General features: G+C 40.5%; 2 protein-coding genes across 7 annotated transcripts in view; both read right to left on the bottom strand.

Moving 5' to 3' along the window:
* Nucleotides 1–517: 517 nt before the first annotated feature.
* LOC106584164 (zinc finger protein Gfi-1) lies at nt 518–18,067 on the bottom strand. 2 transcript variants are annotated; one of them, XM_082967939.1, is made up of 7 exons: nt 17,931–18,067; nt 3,543–3,755; nt 2,816–3,007; nt 2,077–2,483; nt 1,781–1,918; nt 1,497–1,662; nt 518–1,272 (listed from the first exon to the last, which is right to left on the bottom strand). In XM_082967939.1, the coding sequence occupies exons 2-7, from the start codon at nt 3,652–3,654 to the stop codon at nt 1,085–1,087; spliced, it is 1,203 nt and encodes a 400-aa protein (XP_082824065.1). In that variant the 5' UTR covers nt 3,655–3,755; nt 17,931–18,067; the 3' UTR covers nt 518–1,084. The 2 variants fall into 2 exon arrangements, with proteins under 2 accessions (XP_082824065.1, XP_082824066.1); XM_082967940.1 differs by having other exon boundaries at nt 17,898–18,045.
* A 2,796-nt stretch (nt 18,068–20,863) lies between these two features.
* The window catches only part of LOC106584166 (ecotropic viral integration site 5 protein homolog), a 94,279-nt gene continuing 89,854 nt past the window's right edge, over nt 20,864–25,288 (bottom strand). For all 5 annotated transcript variants that reach the window (XM_014169108.3, XM_014169111.3, XM_014169109.2 and 2 more), the window contains one exon: nt 20,864–23,664. In XM_014169108.3, coding sequence (XP_014024583.1) covers nt 23,356–23,664 — 309 coding nt within the window. In that variant the 3' untranslated portion in view covers nt 20,864–23,355. The remainder of the gene's footprint in view (nt 23,665–25,288) is intronic.

Raw genomic sequence — 25,288 nt, 5'->3', positions numbered from 1 at the left:
ATTCACCATCAATCTGCATTCATAATGACTGCCAGGTTTGGGAACAGTGGGAGGAGCCATTTAAATAGGAACAACCATTTCAGGAAAGGGTGCAAAAATTCTAACTAAATTACTGGATTAGTTTAGAAAAGTTTATGTTATTTATCTTTGTGTAGCATAAGATTAATCAATCAATCACTCAATGTACATGCAAAAACTTTTTTTTGTTGAACAATTCCAAGAAATCGACCTGCAGGGCATGGTGGAAAAAAAGTGAATGTGTTATCATAACTTAAACAAATAGAGTTCATGTGACTTCTTATTTAGTTTTTAGTCAGTACCACAAACATTTTAAGAAATAATGACTTCAGTTGAGTTTGAGTTGAATTTACTAGAACTATATGAGTTAAAATTTGAGTAAGAAATGTATTGGCGCTGCCAGTGATATGTATTTGAGTAATCCGTGGCTTTTGCTGCTTGAAACAACTTGCAGTAGGCTACGAAACAAAATAAAAATAAACAAAACTCTCAAAATATGTTGGATTACAGTTTTCACATTTTATTCAACTGATAATCTGGTCAATAAATAAGGTTTAATATTATAGTAAACGACATCTGGATATACAGTCTGGTTGATACAAAATACAAATGTGCAATTTGAATTGGAAGAACGAAAATGAAAAAATGAAAACATTTCTGGTTTATAAAATAAAAGCACAACCCTTTTGTTTATTAAATCACATAGCCTTGTTGTAGTGACTGTTGTGCCAGCATCCATGGCGTCCAACTGAAAACAAAGTGACATTCTTTAGACAAGGGCTGTTTTCCCAACTGTCTGTTGGAAATTGTTCGTCTGTTGTTTTTGTTTTTGCGCTTTCTTGGTGGTTATATTGCCTATCCGGTTATTTTGTACTAATATTTTGGGTTCAGATAATGTCCCTCCCTGGTTCAAACCGGTTTTGTCAACCTATACTGCACAAAAGCCTCTACAATACTCCACCAGTATGTCATAGTCTAACATGTTTGAGGAATGGATAACTAGCTTATTTCTGGTTTCCAAAAAAAAGTGGTTTGTTGAATAGTGTTTGGTGTCCATTATTTGATTTTAGTTTGAGGCTTTTAGTCCATGCTGGGTTTCTTTGTGCCTTCTTAAATCGACTTTTCTCTGGAATCCCTTGCCGCAGAGGTCGCATCCGAACGGTTTGAAGCCCGTGTGTTTCCGGCTGTGCGTTATGAGGTTGGAGCTCTGGCTGAACGCTTTCCCACACACCTGGCATTTGTGCGGCTTCTCACCTGTATGACAAAATGTACACATTAACCGTCATGTCACCTTTAATAGCCAAACCATATAGGCAAGCAAGCTGTTTTTATTTTATTGTATCCGGTCTTCAGGAAAAATGCAGGTCAATTAGGCTTTGACCATTAGCCGCATTGGCTGGCCGTTTACGCAATGAACATATTTAGTGTTGCATCGAGGTATGTTTACTAATACACTACAATTTCTGAAGTATACTTGCCTGTGTGGATGAATGTATGTTTTTTCATGTCTGATTTCTGGTGGAACCTCTTCCCGCAATACTGGCATGGGTAAGGCCGTGTATCAGAGTGGATGAGGAGGTGCGTGGAGAGAGTCGACGACCTTTTGAAGCTTTTACCACAGATTTTGCAATCAAAACTTCTTTCCTGTGGAAGTATATAGGCAAATATTAGTCTAAATCTGACATATGTCCTATATTGCTTGTTTGCGTTGAATAATCAGTGACAAACGAGACGAGAATAGTCTAGATTCTAGAATGGTCACCTGAGAGTGCACAACTTTATGTTGCTCGAGGCTGACAGCATGTCCGAAGGTTTTGCCACATATATCACAACCATAGGGCCTCGTGCCACTGTGTGATCTGCGAACGTGAACCTCCAACCCATGGGGAGTCGAAAACACCTGCAGAGTTGTTTGAAATTCGTGAGGGTGATGGTGACAGGTTGATAAAGATAGTGAGCATTATGCCGGAAAAAGTGTGTCCACAACCACAAATCTTCAAGCAAGTCATTGCAAGCATAAGATGTTTCAATCCTCTATATTTGCATATATTATCTTACCTTGCTGCATTTGATGCACTTGTAGGAACCATTCAGAATGAGCCGTGAGCAGAGGTCAGACTCAGCCTTGATTTCTGAGCTTTTCCCCTGCAGGTTCCCTTCCGAGTACAACCCAACCCCGGGGGCGGTGGCTCTATCGAACAAACAGGCAGTGGCCCTGTAATCACTGTAATTTTCAGGTACAGGGCTTCCCTCAAAGAGGGTCGGTTCGATGGCGCGGTCACCATAGTAACCCAGAGCCGGGCTCCGGTCCAGGTCCATGGGATGGTGGTGCTGGTGGTGGAGACTTTGCTGGACCAGGTGCCGAATGTCAGAACCAGAGTAACTGTTCCACGCATAGGGCCGGAATGGAACAGCAAAGGGTTGTGTCTCGTCCACCGAGGGAGACAGGGATTTATCGGAATCTACTGTTGAGTTGCAAATAAATAGAATTGATTAGCGCGCTGTTCTTAACTCAGGATGGAGACAGGCAAACAGGATGTCCCGTCATCAAAATGGTGAAATTCTAATCACAAACGTTCAGTTCAAAGTATGCTCATGTTGATTTTCGATGTGATATGTCTGATGAGGATTGTTTAACTTAGCCTATGTAATATGAGGCTTTCACAAAACATCAACTTACTTTTCAAATATATTTTTTTCGATAAAAGTATGAAGAGGATCATTGCGTCTGCTACTATCTCCCATTTTCAGGTATCTAAAGGCCTACATTTTAATGCACCACAGACTAGATCTCTACCTGGTGATGCTGAGGGCGATGGAGGCCGCCAGAAGTCTTCATAATCCGAGACTGGACCACACACACTGTCCCCACAGCTGAGCGGGGACTTGGAGAAATCAGCCGTGTCAGCCAGGTGAGAGTCCGGGGAGAACCCACCGATGGCATCGCCGCCGGTCAAGGCATCCAAGTCCTCTGGAATCTTACTATTCTCTGTTTTAATTACAACGAGCAGTAGCCTAATTAAAGTAATCTTAGTTTACCAGTATAACGACAAAAATACAACTTTGATAACGGATAGCCTAACACTTTTATTTAATTATTCTAAGAAGACAAAATATAAATAACGTTAATAATAGCCTAGAAATGTCAGCACAATTATATGTTATTAAGAATAGCGATAGAATTTACAAATTCATTCTACTGAGCTCAACGTAACTATCAAAATAAGATAAACATTCAGATTTGGATACAGGATAAGCCTACATGGGCTATATATCTCTGTGAATTAACAGCTAGACTTTCAATTATAAATCATAGTCTTATATTTATAATACATTGCAGGTTCTTTTGAATGAAACCATGCCTCACAATATAGCCTAATAATTAGTACAAAAAGACAAATAAAAGTGTATATTTATACCAATATAATTAGGCTACAGAAAAACGAATGAGGTTGTGCATTTGTAGGAAATATGTGCACCTCACACAACATCCAGACATTAACATGGAGATAACATCCACATACCTGCACATATATGAGCTAAGATAGTATCCAGTCGATTGTAGTCATCTTCTAAGGAGCGGGGCTGGTGGTAGCTGTGCGCCTTCTTACTTTTCACCAAGAAGGACCGAGGCATTTTCACTCTCCTTGTTCGACCTTTGCTAATATCCAAAATCACTGGCGATCCAACAGCAATCTGCTCCTCTGTTTCTGGGATGCGGTGCTGCTGTTTTATTCCTGAAAAGATTAGAAGACTATTGGTGGACAATGTGTGGTCGGTCAACTTTAAGAGAGTTCTAGCTGAGGATGAAGCATGCGCACACGCCCTCTCCCGTCTGCCAGGTGTCGTGGGGACCTTTTAGGGACAGGTGCCTAGGCTAGAGGAAACTCCTCCTCAGTTTGCTGCCGCTCGGGGGGCTATGATTGGTCCGCCTCCAGAACCAACTGCTCTCCAGGCAGCTCCATCTCACGGATCAGCCTGTATCTCTACTGGGGGAATTACAACCCACATCAATCAGGATAAGTGATACACTGCTTTATCAATGTGTTACTTAATCCCTCCCTATCCCTAGCTGCAGTACAGGACAGGGGAGAGAGGAAACGCGGTACGCAGCACCAGGGTGCCAGTCAGTCAGGGTTGCTATGGACCGTGCCACACGCTCGTCATCATGAGACATGTAGAATGTGCTTGATAATGATACAGGATCCATATATTACCGTCATCGATTGCACATGAATGAGAATGAGAATCAGAGAATAGTAGGCGAAGTGTAAACGTGGACGTGACCAAATAGTAATGTCACAGAACAGCCCATCACTGGTTTATTATATAGGCTATAGCATTCTGTAGAATGAAGAAATGCTGTAAAAAGACTCATGCATAATAACACTGCATCGGTGTTGAATTGTTTTGCGTCCTTCACAAGTGTATTTTCAACCATCAATTTGGTCGGTGTCTCCATACATACAGTCTATATTTGATGGCTGCAGACAACTGCACACGTCTGCCTGCGGTGCCACCGGAGTTTCGTATTTCCTGCATTATTATAATATGCTCAGTGAGTAAACAGATACGTCTGTTCCCTGTCTGCACAGTGGGACCGCGGATTACCTGTTCTACCCCAATTACGCACAGAACAATAAGGCATGCAGCGAGCGCATTCAGCTGGAGCTCACACGCCAGACAACCAGTGGGACCGAGACTATCTGTGTGTCACATTTAGAACGTTTCAACCAGCCGCTGGCCCGTGCCATTCAGAATAATTGAAATTGTTGTATTGGTGTAGTGAAAATACATAATTTCAATGTCCATACATGACAGACCTATTCATTTGATAAACATTTCACATTCGACAGGTGAAATTATTAACAAACAAAACATATGTATAGGCCAGTATTGTCTTTGAAATTACGTAGAAAATACGACAATGTAATTAAATTAGTAAGAACAAATAAAGAAAAACGACATAGCAATGTTGGTACGATTTGCTGGGCCTATAGCAGATACCATTTAGGCTACAAATACTAAATAATTGATTAGGCCTATTCGTTTATGAACTTTGAAGTGCGACAATAAAGTGGTGACAGCAATAGACTTAAAACATTTAATAGTCACTCATTTTTGTTTAAGACCAGGCTCATATGACATAGCATGTTTTCAGTTAATTCTCTGTCAGTTAATGCAGAAGTGTTCTATCAGGCGCAGGAAGGCAGGCAGGTCCTCCAGACCATGATACAGTAGAAAAAACACCAGTGACTTGCAGGAAATCAAAGCGCCATATGCCCTCTGTCGATTAGAAACATCACCGCTGCATCCGGACCTTGCATTGGGTTGGAGGAGATAAGACAGGCTACGGATAAAAACACAAGATACACTGACGCGAGTTAACCATTGCCCAAATTGTGGTGCAATTTGACTTTGTCTTTCACATAGCAGCCTAGAAAATCTATTGAACTCATCAAACCACAAACGTTATTTGAAATGCTTAGCATAATCCAAGCAAATCATTAGCCTATTTCAATGGAAAAACGTTGAATGCAATTAAATATAGACTTCTAATTTAACATAATAGCACAAACAAATCTAAGAGTTGAGGTTATTAAATCTGATAGGCCACCCAAAATCTTATGAATGCCCTTGGCAACACCAATGCAAGGCCTATCAGTTATTGTTGTTTGTTTATATGAATAAACATACATTATGAGGCCATTTATCATAATTCAGCAGCAGGCCTATACATTCAATGCTTTGTAGTTAAATCTCTTTCCACAATGGGAGCAGTGGTAGGTTTTTATCCCCTCCCGAGTGTGTCCTGTCATGCCTAGTCAGGCCCCCCAACTTGGTTAAACTCTTTCCACACAAGGAGCATCGGTAGAGCGTTTATTGTGTGTGTCCCCATTCAAACTAAATAACCAGTCGTCTAATTTATTTGTTTTACCTCTATGCACAGCTTATGAAACAGGTCATTGGTGTATTTTTCCAGATGTTTTGTAATTAGGGGTTATCAGCTGTTTTATGTGCACAAGGTTTTCTGTAATAGGCACATATTATTTTATGGAGTAGGGTACAAACAAATATAATTGCTGAAATATTTCTAATTACTAGGCTAACTTCTTTGTTTTTAAAATAGGAATGGTTTTAAAAACAAGTGTTTGCCTATTGAAATGTTCAATATAATCCCAAAATTGAAGGATTGAATCAATGACACTAGCTAGGTTTCCATCCAACTGATGACAGATTTCCATGCAAATATTCACAAATCCACATAAAAACTATATTAGCCTTTTCCCACCACACTAAATAAAATAGGGGTTCAAAAAGGGTTCTTGTAAGCTCCTCAAAGTTTTTAGAAGAACCTTAGGCAGATATGTGTTTCCATCAAATGTAGGCTACTTGTTGCGAATAAAAGGCTGTGAGTGATGTAGTGCACTTAAAAATACCTTTTGAGATTAAATTCCCAGCACATTTTTAACACGACTGATTTTTCTACTGAGCTTTCTTACCAACATTTTTGATTAGCCGCAACACAATCTCACACTGAATTTGGGAAATATGTACAAAAAGTGTTTCAGCAGATTTTGTGCATTTTTGTGTGGCTTAATTAGCATGAAAATACACCTTTTTTTGTGTGATTTCTATCATAGGAAAATACATTTTGGGGGGAAAACTTCAGAACAATCTTTTGAAAGTTGTTAGAACAATGTATGATGGGCAATGGTGTTCTACACTGCCTTTTTTGTGTGCCCCAAATGTATTTATATATAAAAACAAACATGCTAACAACCCAACATTGTCAATCAACCAGGTTGTCACCAAAATAATTATAATAATAGTAGCCTTACGTTGTTCTTGTTGTTTTTTATTAATGCCAAAACTGTTTTCTATGCTTGTTTTCACTTAATTTTTTATTTTATTTAACATGGCAAGTCAGTTAAGAACAAATTCTTATTTTCAATGACAGCCTAGGAACAGTGGGTTAACTGCCTTGTTCAGGGGCAGAACGACAGATTTTGACCTTGTCAGCTTAAAAAGGGTGTATTTACAACCTATGGGGTATAAGGTGTTAGGAATAGGGGTATAGGAGAGTCTGAAATGAATTATATACCCTAACCTTAAGCTATGTTCAACGTCAGCAGCAATGTTCAGCGAGAAATGCTCAGTCTGAAGTCATTCGGCTACGGGTTTCACAGCCCTATAAAAATGATACAAGTTATATCACCTTAAAAAGGGTTTATTTACAACCTCTGGGGTATAAGATGTTAGGATTAGTGGTATAGGAGAGTTTGAAATGAATTAAATACACTAACCCTAAGCTATGTTCAATATCAGCAGCAATGTCCAGTGAGAAATGTTCAGTCTGAAGCAATTTGACTATGTGGTTCACAGACCTATAATAATAATAATAGAAGTTATATCAGCTTAATTAAAAACCTCTACTGGATCAGTGTCCCGAAATTGGGACAGTAGCTCTTAAATATGTGACATTTGACTAGAATGGCGTTGTAAAGAAAAGCCAACTTTCCGGAACATAGACATGTCTTATATGGTTGATTGTTAATCTAACTGCAGTGTCTAATTTACAGTAGCTATTACAGCGAACAAATACCATGCTATTGCTTGAGGATAGTGCACAACAATAAAACACTTTTATCAAGGCAACTGGTTTGATTCACCTCTGACGGTATATAATGTACTTAAATTCAGTAATCTTGCTCTGATTTGTCACCCTGAGGATCCCAGAGATTAAATGTAGTGTAGTTTTGCTCTATAAAATCAATTTCTATATCCTAACATGATCCATGTTGAATAGAGTGTTTCGCATGAATTCCGACTCTTTCAACAAAACAATCTATGAAATCTAAACAGCTAAACTTTTTTCAACCAGTCAAGTTCGGTTTCTGTGCAATCCTCAGACACTGTAGAAGGCAACCAAACCTTGTTACATCATTCAACATTGGGGATACCTAGTCAGTTGTACAACTGAATGCCTTCAACTGAAATGTGTCTTCCGCATTTAACCCAACCCCTCTGAATCAGAGAGGTGCGGGGGGCTGCCATAATCGACATCCACATCTTCGGCGCCTCGGGAACAGTGGGTTATAAAAACCTCTTAGGGAAAGCCCTCTTTTTTTGAATTTTCGCCTAAAATGACATACCCAAATCTAACTGCCTGTAGCTCAGGCCCTGAAGCAAGGATATGCATATTCTTGTTACCATTTGAAAGGAAACACTTTGAAGTTTGTGTAAATGTGAATTGAATGTAGGAGAATATAACACAATAGATCTGGTAGAAGAAAATACAAAGAAAAAAACAAATGTTATTTTGTATTTTTTCTACCACCATATTTGAAATGCAACAGAAAGGTCCCAGATCTAGCATCACTCTGGTTGTAATTCCGATGGTGTCCACAAAAGGGCAGCAGTGTGTGTGCAAAGTTTCAGACTGATAACTTGAAGTATGAGCAAGCTACATGACATTTAGTGTGAAGTCACCCAGGTACATTTGGGCAAATTGTGAAGGACACATTTACATTACATTTTTCTGCAAGAATATCGTCAAATCTGTATACTTGGACTTTGATTTAGCTTTTTCAGTATTAGTAGCCATATTGTAAGTTCAACATTTGCAAAACACCCAGTTTTCATCACTTCATAACTCTCCATATTCTTGCAATTTTTGTCCAAAAGGAGATGGCTTGCTGTCACACAAGATTAGCAGCAAAATTGTGCGACAGATACGGGGTTTATGCATACTCCCATAAAGCCCAGCTCATTGGCTATCTAGCTAGCTTTGTTTGACCCCAATTGGTGCTTATTTGACAAAGTTATAGTCAATCAAGTGAAGACCGCCCGTGTCATCAGCGTGCCCTATAGGATATACTACACTCCTAATGATATAGTGAAGTCTGGTTACGTTCTAGGATCTCTGAGGAATAAATACGAATGTAATTTGGCTGGTTGAAACAACGTTTAGGGTTAGACTTTCACAGATTCCTTTCTTTGCAAATTGAACGAGTAGAAATACAAAATCGATCGTGCACGCTACATGGACCTTTTTAGGATATGAAAAATGATTTTATCTAACAAAGCGACACTTCATGTTTTCTCTGGGACCCTTGGGATGATAAATCAGAGCAAGATTTCAAAATGTAAGTAGGTGAATTTATCAAACCTATCGCGGTGAAAAAAGTGTTCTGTTGTTTGGAGCTCTCCTCAAACAATAGCATTACATTTTTTCGCAGTAATAGCTACTGTAAATTGGACAGTGCAGTTATATTAACAAGAATTTAAGCTTTCAGTCGATATAAAACACTTATATGTACCGACATTTGTTGTTTCTCTAAAATCTGCGATCGTGACACACGGCGCTGCATGATTTACAACTGCCCCGTGACGGGACACCTATCCCTAAAAAGTTTTTAACTGCTGTGCTCAGAATAACAGATTTTTAACTTGTCAGCTCTGGGATTCGATCCTGGCCCAACACTCTAACCACTAGGCTACCTGCCACCCCCTATTGGCTACACAACACATCTATTAGCCCACGAAGGACAGACATCATTACGCACCACCTATCATTTTGAAACATAGCTAGCTAGATAACCAATGAGCTGGGCTTTACACGAGTATGTGATGGCCCTTTGAAGGAGTAATGTCCATTGTCCTATGGCTGTGCGCAATGCAATTCATTCTCCATTTAAAATCTACGGTACACAGGAGAGTTAACGTTACGCAGCGCTGGCTTTCTTCTACAAAGTTTTCTCAAAACTTAAAAAGTACAACATGGCTACAAAACGTATAAACGCTAAATTGAACTTCAAGTATACACATTTGGATGAGATTATTTCAGAAATTGACCGGGTGTCACATCCTGACCCTTGTAAGAGGTCATTTGCCATAGTAGAGTGGTCAGGGTGTGACAGGTGGTTGTTTTGGGTGGTTTTGGGTTTTCTGTTTATATGTGGGGGTTTTCTAGATTTCTATTTCTATGTTTTGTTTTCTATGTTTTGGCCGGGTATGGTTTCCAATCAGAGGCAGGTGTCTTTCGTTGTCTCTGATTGGAAGCCATACTTAGGCAGCCTGTTTTCCTTTGGGTTTTGTGGGTAGTTGTTTTCTGTTTTGTTCCTTGTAACCTGACGGAACTGTTGACGGTCGTTTTTATTGTTTTGATTTGGTGTTTTCATTAAAGTAAAATATGAGCACTTTACACGCCGCGCCTTGGTCCCCTTTGTATGACCCTCGTTACACCGGGAGAGTGACACGAGGAGTTCTGCACGCAAGAAAGATTGGAAGGATAAGGTAACGTTCCTTTTTTAGATCAGTAAGTAAAATACGTTTTTTGATTCTCGTGCTAATCCAGGTGTTTAAATGGTTGCATATTCATTTAAGATATTTGTCTTTGATTTCTATATATGTATATATAATATATAGACCTGAGGCATACAATATATTAGTATAGTCTATGCATCTTATTGCCTATTGATCCACATATTTCATTACAGTGATTGTGTTCCCAATACTCTATATAATATACACACTACCGTTCAAAAGTTTGGGGCCACTTAGAAATGTCCTTGTTTTTGAAAGAAAAGCACATTTCTGTCCATTAAAATAACATCAATTTGATCAGAAATACAGTGTAGACATTGGTAATGTTGTATATTACTATTGTAGCTGGAATATCTACATAGGCGTACAGAGGCCCATTATCAGCAACCATCACTCCTGTGTTCCAATGGCACGTTGTGTTAGCTAATCCAAGTTTATATTACAGGCTCAAAATGGCTAGAAACAAAGACCTTTCTTCTGAAACTCGTCAGTGTATTCTTGTTTCCCAAGAAATGAAGGCTATTCCATGCGAGAAATTGCCAAGAAACTGAAGATCTCGTACAAAGCTGTGTACTATTCCCTTCATAGAACAGCACAAACTGGCTCTAACCAGAATAGAAAGAGGAGTGGGAGGCCCTGGTGCACAACTGAGCAAGAGGACAAGTACATTAGAGTGTCTAGTTTGAGAAACAGACGCCTCACAAGTCCACAACTGGCGGAATCATTAAATAGTACCTGCAAAACACCAGTCTCAATGTCAACAGTGAAGAAGCGACTCCGGAATGCTGGCCTTCTAGGCAGAGTTCCTCTGTCCAGTGTTTGTGTTCTTTTGCCCATCTTAATCTTTTTTTTTATTGACCGGTCTGAGACATGGCTTTTTCTTTGCAACTCTGCCTAGAAGGCCAGCATCCCGGAGTCGCTTCTTCACTGTTGACATAAATAAAATAAGTAATAGTAAACTTGAGTTCTAACTGATTTGTTTGTTGTTTTGTACCTCAATAGTGGTAGAGAGTAAGTTGACCTGTGGGAGCCAACTTAGAAGACACCACATTCAAGTACTCCATCCCCCACTCATTCAAATGTAGGAACTGGCTTCTCCAGTCTGACCCCTCTGCTGTCTCTGGCTCCACACCCACCCCCACCCGGCCCTCTAGAGGTGTGAAGGTTAGTACCTTTTATGTAGGGAGGCTAATGATTCATCATGTATGACATTCCTGGTGTGTGTAAACTTTAATTGTTTATTGCCATAGCATTTTCTTTATGTTCTCTATAGTTATGTACTTGGAAATGTATCAATTGACCAATTCAGCCTCTTGGGTACATTTTGGGCAAATTTGTGAAGAACACCTGGGAGACTTGATACAAAATATTATGTAGAGTTCTCATTCTTGAATGTATCAAACTTTACACAGACTGCTGTCTTCTTGTGGACAACATCTAACTTACACCCATCTTCCTAGGTAAATGTAAGGCCTTACTTTTGCATTTCAAAAATGATGCATAAATATAGAAAATGCATGTTTTTTGGTTTGTTTTATCTTTTACCAGATCTAATGTGTTATTCTCCTACATGAATTGCACATTTCCACAAACTTCAAAGTGTTTATTTTCAAATGGTATCAATAATATGCATATCCTTGCTTCAGGTCCTGAGCTACAGGCAGTTAGATTTGGGTATGTCATTTTAGGCGGAAATTGAGATGAAGGGTCCGATCCTTAAGACGTATTAAAAAGGGTTTATTTACAAACTATGGGGTATAAGATGTTAGGAATAGTGGCATAGGAGAGTCTGAAATCAATTAAATACCATAACCCTAAGCTATGTTCAATGTCAACCCTTTTTATATCGAATCTTCCATTCCTCTCAAAAATTTTAGAAAAAGCTGTTGCGCAGCAACTCACTGCCTTCCTGAAGACAAACAATGTACACGAAACGCTTCAGTCTGGTTTTAGACCCCATCATAGCACTGAGACTGCACTTGTGAAGGTGGTAAATGACCTTTTAATGACGCCAGACCGAGGTTCTGCGTCTGTCCTCGTGCTCCTAGTACTTAGTGCTGCTTTTGATACCATCGATCACCACATTCTTTTGGAGAGATTGGAAACCCAAATTTGTCTACATGGACAAGTTCTGGCCTGGTTTAGGTCTTATCTGTCGGAAAGATATCAGTTTGTCTCTGTGAATGGTTTGTCCTCTGACTAATCAACTGTAAATTTCGGTGTTCCTCAAGGTTCCGTTTTAGGACCACTATTGTTTTCACTATATATTTTACCTCTTGGGGATGTCATTCGAAAACATAATGTTAAATTTTACTGCTATGCGGATGACACACAGCTGTACATTTCAATGAAACATGGTGAAGCCCCAAAATTGCCCTCGCTAGAAGCCTGTGTCTCAGACATAAGGAAGTGGATGGCTGCAAACCTTCTACTCTTAAACTCGGACAAAACAGAGATGCTTGTTCTAGGTCCCAAGAAACAAAGAGATCTTCTGTTGAATCTGACAATTAATCTGGATGGTTGTACAGTCGTCTCAAATAAAACTGTGAAGGACCTCGGCGTTACTCTGGACCCTGATCTCTCTTTTGAAGAACATATCAAGACTGTTTCAAGGACAGCTTTTTTCCATCTACGTAACATTGCAAAAATCAGAAACTTTCTGTCCAAAAATGACGCAGAAAAATTAATCCACGCCTTTGTTACTTCTAGGTTGGACTACTGCAATGCTCTACTTTCCGGCTACCCGGATAAAGCACTAAATAAACTTCAGTTAGTGCTAAATACGGCTGCTAGAATCCTGACTAGAACCCAAAAAATGTATCATATTACTCCAGTGCTAGCCTCCCTACACTGGCTTCCTGTTAAGGCAAGGGCTGATTTCAAGGTTTTACTGCTAACCTACAAAGCATTACATGGGCTTGCTCCTACCTATCTTTCCGATTTGGTCCTGCCGTACATACCTACACGTACGCTACGGTCACAAGATGCGGGCCTCCTAATTGTTCCTAGAATTTCTAAGCAAACAGCTGGAGGCAGGGCTTTCTCCTATAGAGCTCCATTTTTATGGAATAGTCTGCCTACCCATGTGAGAGACGCAGACTCAGTCTCAACCTTTAAGTCTTTACTGAAGACACATCTCTTCAGTAGGTCCTATGATTAAGTGTAGTCTGGCCCAGGGGTGTGAAGGTGAACGGAAAGGCTGGAGCAACGAACCGCCCTTGCTGTCTCTGCCTGGCCGGTTTCCCCTCTTTCCACTGGGATTCTCTGCCTCTACCCCTATTACGGGGGCTGAGTCACTGGCTTACTGGTGTTCTTCCATGCCGTCCCTGGGAGGGGTGCGTCACTTGAGTGGGTTGAGTCACTGACGTGGTCTTCCTGTCTGGGTTGGTGCCCCCCCTTGGGCTGTGCCATGGCAGAGATCTTTGTGGGCTATACTCGGCCTTGTCCCGGGATGGTATGTTGGTGGTTGGAGATATCCCTCCAGTGGTGTGGAGGCTGTGCTTTGGCAAAGTGGGTGGGGTTATAGCCTACCTGTTTGGCCCTGTCCGGGGGTTTCATCGGATGGGGCCACAGTGTCTCCTGACCCCTCCTGTCTCAGCCTCCAGTATTTATGCTGCAGTAGTTTGTGTCGGGGGGCTAGGGTCAGTCTGTCACATCTGGAATATTTCTCTTGTCTTTTCCGGTGTCCTGTGTGAATTTAAATATGCTCTCTCTAATTCTCTCTTTCTCTTTCTTTCTTTCTCTCTCTCGGAGGACCTGAGCCCTAGAACCATGCCTCAGGACTACCTGGCTTGATGACTCCTTGCTGTCCCCAGTTCACCTGGCCGTGCTGCTGCTCCAGTTCCAACTGTTCTGCCTGCAGCTATGGAACCCTGACCTGTTCACCGGACGTGCTACCTGTCCCAGACCTGCTGGAACCCTGACCTATTCACCGGACGTGCTACCTGTCCCAGACCTGCTGTTTTCAACTCTCTAGAGACAGCAGGAGCGGTAGAGATACTCTCAAAGATCGGCTATGAAAAAGCCAACTGACACTTACTCTTGTGTTACTGACTTGTTGCACCCTCGACAACTACTATGATTATTATTATTTGACAATGCTGGTCATTTATGAACATTTGAACATCTAGGCCATGTGCTGTTATAATCTCCACCCGGCACAGCCAGAAGAGGACTGGCCACCCCTCATAGCCTGGTTCCTCTAGGTTTCTTCCTAGGTTTTGGCCTTTCTAGGGAGTTTTTCCTAGCCACCGTGCTTCTACACCTGCATTGCTTGCTGTTTGGGGTTATAGGCTGGGTTTCTGTACAGCACTTTGAGATATCAGCTGATGTAAAAAGGGCTATATAAATAAATGTGATTTGAACAGAAATTTCCAGTGAGAAATGTTCAGTCTGAAGCCATTTGGCTATGGGTTTCACAGCCCTATAATAAAACAAGTTATATCACCTTAAAAATAGTTTATTTATAACCTCTGGGGTATAACATGTTGGGCAAAGTGGTATAGGAGAGTTTGACATATAACCCCTAACTTGACTTCAGTCTTCACCAATGAGAACCAAGAGGTGCCTAGCTTCTTCCATCATGACTGGGAAAGGCCTCGATTCTAGGCTGTAGAAAATCCTACATCCATCTCATTAGATCAGAACAGGATGGATCAACAGTGATTCATATTACTGGTTTGCATCCTAAAAAAGGATATTTTTGCTGCATAACAGACTTACATGATTTGTCTACCCATATGATGTGGATCATTGTCAGGTTATTTGATATATAACTCCATTGTTGTAATAACACTTTAAACAGGCAGTTTGTAAATGTGTAGAATGTGTTGGGTTTGGGTCAACACTGGTAAGTTAACATATGTAAATGACGCAGTAACAGAGGATTTTCTTCTGAATAACTGGTCAGGGCATAGCACTTTCCATTCAGCTTCAGGCTACTTTGATGTAATGCTTGATCACACCTGTAGTGACTATTTCTATCCATCATGCCCATTGTTGCTTATCCATTGTTCACTAGATATATCAATGTAATTACACCCAACACAATGTTGAAAAACAGAATGCTTCCCACCACTAGATCACATAACTAGACGTGAGCTGGACGTGATCCCAGCGCTGCCACCAGTGTAACGGAAGAAAGTGAAAGCTGCAACAGGGACTCCAAGCAGGGCTCTTACGTGGCAAAGTGAGCTCTAACGGCTGTTGCTATGAAAGCCTAGTAGGCCTCTGGGCTGAGGCAGTAGGCCTACAATGCTGACATATGCCTTGTTACAATAGCCTAAGAGTATAACATGATTGACACGACCTTAATAATCATCATGAAATGGCCTTGGAAGTGCCATAAGTGTAAGTCAACATAATTCATGATCTTACATGAACCTGTTTAACTGCATTGATATGGCTTAATTGATCACAGTCCAGACTCCTTATAGTTGCAAATACCATGCAGTTACACCAGGGGAATTTAAACCAAACATACTTTTTCTTTGCAGGTCCTTGTTTCCCCACATATATTGATGAATTAATTTCCCATCATGAAAATGTATCCCCATTCCCCAATCAAATATCAACACCACAACAACAAAAAACTAGACAAATACAGTTTTTACAACATGGTTGATTAACAATATTGGGTTGTTAACACGTTTGATTTTTTATATAAATGTGGGACACAAAAAAATGCAGCGTCCAAAATGCATTACAGCAATAACTTTCAGAAGATTGTTCCAAAATGTTCCCCAAAAAATGTATTTTCCTATGAATTAAGTGGCACAAAAATGTGTGTATTTTCCTAAAAATTAAGTTACACAAAAATGTTTTATCTTCACACGAATTAAGCCACACAAAAAAGCACAAAATCTGCATAAATATTTTTGATACATAGTTGCACAAACTGAGTGTGAGATTGTGTTGCAAACCTATAAAGTGAGTAGGCCCACGCTGGTATTCGCTCGTGCGTTCTAGCCAACAGCTCAAAGATACAGTGCGGGTATAGCCTACATGACGCGATTATTTTTATTTGTCAAATGGAAGCCTAACATCTATGATCATGCCACCAGAATAAGACCCTCGACATTTATTGGAAAGGAGCGTCAAACGCCAAGTCATCACGTGACTCCAAGTTGACTTTGATTTGATGGCCTATTATATACATATTTGGCATGAAATAGTTTCCACCAACATTTCTCGCATAATACATTTTACCGACACAAAAAGATCCCACCTTGTTTAGTGTATTTAGTTTTGTCAGGCCTGTCATTCCATTTTTTATCCGACATGTACTTTACCCACATAAAAATATTGGATGCATATAGTTCAGGCTGCTTCACTTGTTGTATTGTGCCATGGATCCAGCACGCATTTTCAAGTGAAAGGAGAGGATTAACGAAGTTTGACACACTCCTTCAACAGAGGCGAAGGCCATTATGTTCATTACATGCAGCCACTAGCTGGGTTTCTATCCAATTGGCGACAGATTTGGATGCGATTTTTCTAAAATCTGCATAAAACAATATGCACATTTTCCCACCAGATATGTGTTTTATTGAAATTGATTTGTTGCGGACAAAAGGCTGTGCGCATAAAGTGCACATTACATTTCCATGTTCCGAATAAAAAGTTAAATGGGTTTCCATCACATTTTCTACTCTACTGATGGCTTTGTCACAAACAATGTTGAGTTATATAGCGAACGTGCCCACTCTGGTCTTGGCATGTGTGCTCTAGCCAACAGCTCGCAGATACAGTGCAGGTAGCTCCTTACATAATGAGATTACTATGGTTATTAAAGGCAGCCAAGCATCGATCATCATGTCACCAGAATAAGACCATCGATATTTATCGGAAATCAGCATCAAGCACATGAACGTGCACTTCTACCACCCTGTGAAGTTCATCATTTATTTAATCTGTAGCCCTCATAAACGGCATGCTTTCTGGAGTCATAGTGGGAGGACCACACAACAAATATTCGCAAGAAAATCTTTCGCCAATTGGATGTAAAACCTAGCTACGGAGTCATAAATGTACAGCCAACCTCAGGGTATTCTAATAAAGGAAATTAAATACTTTTTTCGTCAACAAAAATTAAAACAGCATGTGCTAGGCTATAAATTGGGACAGCATGTTTTCATGAAATTCATCCAAATGTGTTCTTATCAATAATGAGATTAAAAGTGTGTATGTTGTAGCCTATCTAGCTAGTTTGAATCCCTGAGCCGACAACGTAAACAATCTGTCGATGTGCCCTTGAGCAAGGCACTTAAATCTAATTGCTCCACGGTCGCCGTTGATAATGTCAGACCTTTGATAATGACCCCACTATCGTAGGGTGTCTCAGGGAGAGTTGGGATATGCAACAAAAAAAAAAAAACATTTCCAAATCACACATGCGTATTAATACACGTGTACATGTGTGAAATAGAAAAAATATAAGCACCCACCTAAAAATATTGTAATATCCCCATGTGCGTCCCTTTACGCAGTATACTATACCATTGGTTTAAACATTTAGAGGTTGACAGTCATAGAGCAGGTTCAAGACATACCAGAGTTCAAAGCGTAATGAAAGCTTCTCAGACCTGTCAGAACAACCCGGGTCCAGTGCCGCTGAAGGATCTTATGTGTTGTTGTCACAAAGTTGCTTTGCTAGACACGCAGCTCTGAAAGTTGCCCTCCTAAAAGCAGCAGAATGATTTACTTCCTGAATGTTATTTCAGACACTTCTAGATTTATGCAGATGAAAGAAAGGGGAGTCGTGTTTGAGCATCAGCTACTGACAGCGCTATATCAAACTAAGCTCTACAGTAAATCTCGTCAAAATGGCATATACAAATTAATATAGTTTAATAAGGGCCACAAAGTGCTGTATAATTATTTTATGTGTTATCCAATGGCCATTGTACGTTTTAACTGTACAATTTTACCCCCCCCCCCCCCCAAAAAAAATAACAAATCTAAAGAAAACAAGTATGCCTAATGCATTTGACTATAAGGATATACAGCTCTGGAAAGAATTAGAGACCGCTGCAAAATTATCAGTTTCTCTGGTTTTACTATTTATAGATATGTGTTAGGGTAAAATTACCATTTTTGTTTTAATCTATAAACTTCTGACAACATTTCTCCCAAATTCCCCCCCAAAATATTGTCATTTAGAGCATTTATTTGCAGAAAATGACAACTGGTCAAAATAACAAAAAAGATGCAGTGTTGTCAGACCTCAAATAATGCACTGCGGCTTGTAGGCCTCTCCAGGTCTCGCACCCACTGTGTGAAATTCGGTGGAGGATCGGTGATGATCTGGGTGTACTTCAGCAAGACTGGAATCGGGCAGATTTGTCTTTGTGAAGGACGCATGAATCAAGCCACGTACAAGGTTGTCCTGGAAGAAAACTTGCTTCCTTCTGCTCTGACAATGTTCCCCAACTCTGAGCATTGGTTTTTCCAGCAGGACAATGCTCCATGCCACACAGCCAGGTCAATCAAGGTGGGGATGGAGGACCACCAGATCAAGACCCTGTCATGGCCAGCCCAATCTCCAAAACTGAACCCCATTGAAAACCTCTGGAATTTGATCAAGAGGAAGGTGGATGGTCACAAGCCATCAAACAAAGCCGAGTTGCTTGAATTTTTGCGCCAGCAGTGGCATAGTCACCCAACATCAATGTGAAAGACTGGTGGAGAGCATTCCAAGACACATGAAAGCAGTGATTGAAAATCAGAACTATTCCACCAAATATTGATTTCTGAACTATTCCTAAGTTAAAACATTAGTATTGTGTTGTTTAAAAATGAATATGAAATTATTTTCTTTGCATTATTCGAGGTCTGACAACACTGCATCTTTTTGTTATTTTGACCAGTTTATTTTTACCAATTTATTCTGCAAATAAATGCTCTAAATGAGAATATTTTTGGGAGAAATATTGTCAGTAGTTTATAGAATAAAACAAAAATGTTAGTTTTACACAAACACATACCTATAAATAGTACAACCAGAGAAACAGATAATTTTGCAGTGTTCTCTATTTTTCCAGAGCTGTGTGTGTGTGCGTGTATATATATACACACATATATACAGTTGAAGTCGAAAGTTTACATACACGTTAGCCAATTACATTTAAACTCAGTTTTTCACAATTCCTGACATTTAATCCTAGTAAAAATCAGTTAGGATTACCACTTTATTTTAAGAATGTGAAATGTCAGAATAATAGGAGAGATAATTATTTATTTCAGCTTTTATTTCTTTCATCATATTCCCAGTGGGTCAGAAGTTTACATACATTCAATTAGTATTTGGTAGCAGTGCTTTTAAATTGTTTAACTTGGGTCAAACGTTTCAGGTAGCCTTCATCAAGCTTCCCACAATAAGTTGAGTGAATTTTGGCCCATTCCTCCCGACAGAGCTGGTGTAATGGAGTCAGGTTTGTAGGCCTCCTTGCTTGCACACGCTTTTTCAGTTCTGCCCACAAATTTTCTATAGGATTGAGGTCAGGGCTTTGTGATGGCCACTCCAATACCTTGACTTTGTTGTCCTTAAGCCATTTTGCCACAACTTTGGAAATATTCTTGGGGTCATTGTCCATTTGGAAGACCCATTTGCAACCAAGCTTCAACTTCCTGAATGATGTCTTGAGATGTTGCTTCAATATATCCACATAATTTTCCTCCCTCATGATGCCATCTATTTTGTGAAGTGCACCAGTCCCTCCTGCAGCAAAGCACCCCCACAACATGATGCTGCCATCCACATGCTTCACGGTTGGGATGGTGTTCTTCGGCTTGCAAGCCTCCCTTTCTCGTCCAAACATAACGATGGTCATTATGACCAAACATTTCTATTTTTGTTTAATCAAACCAGAGGACATTTCTCCAAAAAGTACGATCTTTGTCCCCATGTGCAGTTGCAAACCGTAGTCTGGCTTTTTTACGGCGGTTTTGTAACAGTGGCTTCTTTCTTACTGAGTGGCCTTTCAGGTTATGTCGATATAGGCCTCATTTTACTGTGGATATAGCTACTTCCCGGAACGTTTGACCCAAGTTAAACAATTTAAAGGCAATACTTCCAAATACTAATTGAGTGTATGTAAACTTCTGACCCACTGGGAATGTGATGAAAGAAATAAAATATTAAATAAATAATTCTCTCTACTATTATTCTGACATTTCACATTCTTAAAATAAAGTGATCCTAACTGACCTAAGACAGGGAATGTTTACTAGGATTAAATGTCAGGAATTGTGAAAAATTGAATTTAAATGCATTTGGCTAAGGTGTATGCAAACGTCTGACTTCAACTGTATGTATGTATACACACACACGGAAATAGCACATCACTAATGCAACCCAAAACTATTGAGGTTATTTTAGAAATTGGAAACCAATGACATGATACTGCACTAGAAGTGAGAAAGGACTTGAATATGCTCTATCATGGTGACTACTACAGCACATCTGTAATCACCATTTATAACATTACCATAACAGAACTAAAAACACTGAAAACAGTTATCAAATAGTTAGTTTATTTGTGACGTCACACACATCAATCTCACATACATGAGTGTGATAAGTATTATTCCATAGTGTTAACGGTTGGCTGCCTTATGTGGACTACTCTTCTAAAATGCATTTTATTCCCTCAAAGTGCCAAAACTGCATCATAATACCTCTCCAAATATGGATTCCATCTGTCGTAGTACTTAACCAGGTAATATCACAACAGTATCACAAAAACCCATCTGAACAATGAGTCAGAGGATTGCTGTATATTCTGAATAGAAAGACACTTGGCTGATAAGTTGTGGTTCTAATGTCTTAAAGGGCCACTGCTGTCAAAAATGACCAAATCTAGCTATTATCAGGTGTCCCTTGTTCTGGTCATTTTTCAACCTAGAGGAGGCTGTCTGTTTTAGTGTTATGATAATCCTGATAATGAATCAATGTCATTCATCCCTTATGAAACGGAGTGGTGCTTATTTCTCTGGCAGGCAGAGCCTACGGTTTACAGTTGCAGCCTGGTCCCAGATCGGTCATTCCAAGGCATCACAATGACCACAGGAGTTATAGGCTATACAGCACACACTGATTTGGTACCAGGCCTATACAACGGCTCCTACACTTTGGTAACACTTGACACAATGCACTTTGCTTCGTTCACATAGGAAACAAAACATGTCTTAGGGTGCGTCCCAAATGGCACCCTATTCCCTACATTGTGCACTACTTTCATCCAGGGATCTGGTCAGAAGTCGTGTACTGTATAGGGAATAATTTACCATTTCACAAACATTTAAAATTATCTTCTTAGTATTTTCAGATAGAAGTGTTGTTCACTCTTATGTTAACTTTATTTCCAGAATGCAGTATATTATGTTCCCTTGGCTTGGACTGCCATTCATTTAGTGCAAAAGAGCATAGCAATACCTCTGTTTAATGTTATTGGTGTTCATACAAGATTCAGATCACAGATATCTGTCCTCATACTTTTCATTATGTGCCGTAATGTTTGTATTTTATTAACAGACTAGGATGCCCACCTTAGAAAGAGCCGTACTTTAAAATCAGCCCTCTAAATCTGGGATGGTTGGTTCACTTAAGTTAGGTACATGCTTTCATTAACCAGCATGCTGAAATGTATTCTAATCTATGAAATTACGCAATGATCCTACATCAGTCTTTCCTCCAAAGGGAAAATCATCCTGCCAGAGAAGATAAGTACGAGATAAGAAAACATATACAGTACACTGAGATGGGCTACATTCCCATTCTCTACCCTCCTCGTGGAGTGTGGACTTGCACATTCCCCCGCATGGATTTAAAAGAAATGCATTGGTGCAAGGAATAATGCTGGAAACTCCCTTCAGCCATGCTTGCACCAATTTAATGCATTTAAAAGTATGAGGGAAGGTGAACGAGTGCTCACTTCTGGAGAAGGGTAGAGAATCGGAACGCAGCCCATGTTTGTGGAAGAAATGTCTGGCAATCAGTTATCCATGGGTCTTGACAACACTAAGAGTGATATGTCACTTTCAGTCTAAAAATACAATACATTATAAACATTAGATATGCAATAATTCATTAGATACATATTTTCAAGTCCCAAAAAAACAACTATTTACATATACTGTATATACACAGATACTGGATTCCCATTGACCTTAGGATACGGCAGGTTGTATTTCGTATCCCAAATGGCATCCTATCCCCTTTAAAGTGCACTACTTTTGACCAGGGCCCATAGGGTTCCTGTCGAAAGTAGTGTACTTTATAGGGAATAGGGTGCTATTTGGGACACAGCCACAGTTGATGTTTGATACTGGGGCTCTTTAGCCATGTTCAATAGAGACATCACTCTCCAGTACATCATTCCCTCTGTATGATAAAGACAGAAACAAAATGGCTCTATACATTTTTGATGGTTCACTTAAAAATGCGATAAAAACATTTAAACTGATTGAATGAAGTGTCATCGTCACCATAAAGCGTAAAACATTCTATTGCACAGTCTCTCTGCGTGTTGTGTCTGTTGTACCATGGTTGGTGTTGTGGGGCTGAGGGAGAGCCCGTAGTTTGGTTGCCTGGGTGGGGTCACCCTAGATGGGGTAACCCCCATCCACTCCCCTGGTGGTCAGTCTGGCTCTGTGGAGCTCAGGAAGCTAAAGATCCTTCATGTTGTCCTTCTCTGATCCATCCACTTGGTGATCAGACCAGAGCAACTCACTGATATGATCCTCCTCAATCTGGTTTTGGCAAAACAAGAATAAAGCAAACGGAGTAACACAAAGAAAACAACCAACTCCACCACACGTTCCACTCCAAGCTTCCAAAGATTCCATTCCAAGAAGCTCCCTACGTTGGAGTCCCATAGACAGACGTCATGCTCCTGAGGAGTGTGGCTTGCTACCATGGACACCACCTCTGCCCCACTGTATTAGATCAGAACAGCCTTGATCAGCCTCCAGGTGGCTAGCGATGGTGCCCATCACCCAGTTACCGGGTCACACGATGGTGTGTTTGTGGGTGCCGTTGGGAGGCACAGAGAGAACCAGACCCTCCCCATCATCATCCCCCTCACTGTCTGTATCCCCCAGTCTATTATGTAGATCCAGAGAGGGGTGCAGCCTGATGAGGCTGGTGTGGCTGCTGCTGCTCTGCTGAGGGTCCAGGTGGGAGGGGGTCTTGCCTGCGTCTTCGTCTGAGGATTGGTACGACTCGTCGTCTGGTATGTAGTGATTGACGATGCGGATCCTGTCAAAACTGGGCTGATTGGACATGCTGCCTGCCCTCTGGCCTTTTAAGCAGCGGATCTGTGGAGACAGACGAGGGGCGTTTAACAGGGGCGCATGTGGAGTGTAATGGGGACAGATCCATACATCGCCACGGGAAAAGCCCCTGAGAACATTTGAGTCGTTGCTCTTTATGGAAACCACATGCACAAACAACAACAAAGACAATGCGGTCAACACTAATGAAAACATCAGTTCTGAAATATCCACAATGGGAGGAGATGGATTTCTAAACGCGTGCAAGAGGCACGTTCACACTCATTGGTAGACGTGTGTTCATTCACTGATCATGCTCCTCCCTTCCACAAAACAATTACACATCATATATATTCGGTATGGGCTGCAAAACTAGTGAAAGATGGGTCAGATAGGTCAGGTTAAAATGTTGTTCTGGACCACACCTGCCCTGCCTAGAAGTCACCTGGATCAACCTGCCTTGCAAAGACAGACATGTAGGGAGAGAGACACACTTAGAGAAATGACTCAATTTAGTTCTTGTACCGGTACATGTCACTTTCCTCAAATACCAGGGCTTTAAACTACTAATTTATGACAGAGATCAGTGATTTCAAACTACAGTTTGACTGACACAAGTGTGCAAAGAAAGTTAAGGGCTAAAAGCCAAGAGCCATTTGAGAAGTCTTTTTGATCCTGAGAGAGATTAGTCAACTTTGGTTTCGTGCAACTCTCTGTGGCTGACTGTAAACCCAGCACTCTTATGAGAATGTGTGATTGAAATAGAAAATTGTGGGCGGCACACTTTTACCCCTTCTTCTTTGCCTTGGTCTGTCTACACTGAGCCTTTGGTCTCACTACTGCTCTTCTGCCATCACCAAGAAATTCAGAAATTGGGCCTAATAATTACCCACTGACAAAAATGGAATAACTAGAATATATACAGTGAGTGAAAAAAGTATTTGATCCCCTGCTGATTTTGTATGTTTGCCCACTGATAAAGAAAGTATCAGTCTATAATTTTAATGGTAGGTTTATTTGAACAGTGAGAGACAGAATAACAACAAAAAAATCCAGAAAAACGCATATAAAATTGACAAATTGATTTGCATTTTAATGAGGGAAATAAGTATTTGACCCCCTCTCAATCAGAAAGATTTCTGGCTCCCAGGTGTCTTTTATACAGGTAACGAGCTGAGATTAGGAGCACTCTCTTAAAGGCAGTGCTCCTAATCTCAGTTTGTTACCTGTATAAAAGACACCTGTCCACAGAAGCAAACAATCAATCAGATTCCAAACTCTCCACCATGGCCAAGACCAAAGAGCTCTCCAAGGATGTCAGGGACAAGATTGAGACCTACACAAGGCTGGAATGGGCTACAAGACCATCGCCAAGCAGCTTGGTGAGAAGGTGACAACAGTTGGTGCGATTATTTGCAAATGGAAGAAACACAAAAGAACTGTCAATCTCCCTCGGCCTGGGGCTCCATGCAAGATATCACCTCGTGGAGTTGCAATGATCATGAGAACGGTGAGGAATCAGCCCAGAACTACACGGGAGGATCTTGTCAATGATCTCAAGGCAGCTGGGACCATAGTCACCAAGAAAACAATTGGTAACACACTACGCCGTGAAGGACTGAAATCCTGCAGCGCCCGCAAGGTCCCCCTGCTCAAGAAAGCACATATA

The sequence above is a fragment of the Salmo salar genome, chromosome 23 (genome assembly GCF_965601325.2).
Source record: "Salmo salar chromosome 23, fSalSal1, whole genome shotgun sequence".
Taxonomy (NCBI): domain Eukaryota; kingdom Metazoa; phylum Chordata; class Actinopteri; order Salmoniformes; family Salmonidae; genus Salmo; species Salmo salar.
This window is presented reverse-complemented; position numbering and strand designations above follow the sequence as displayed.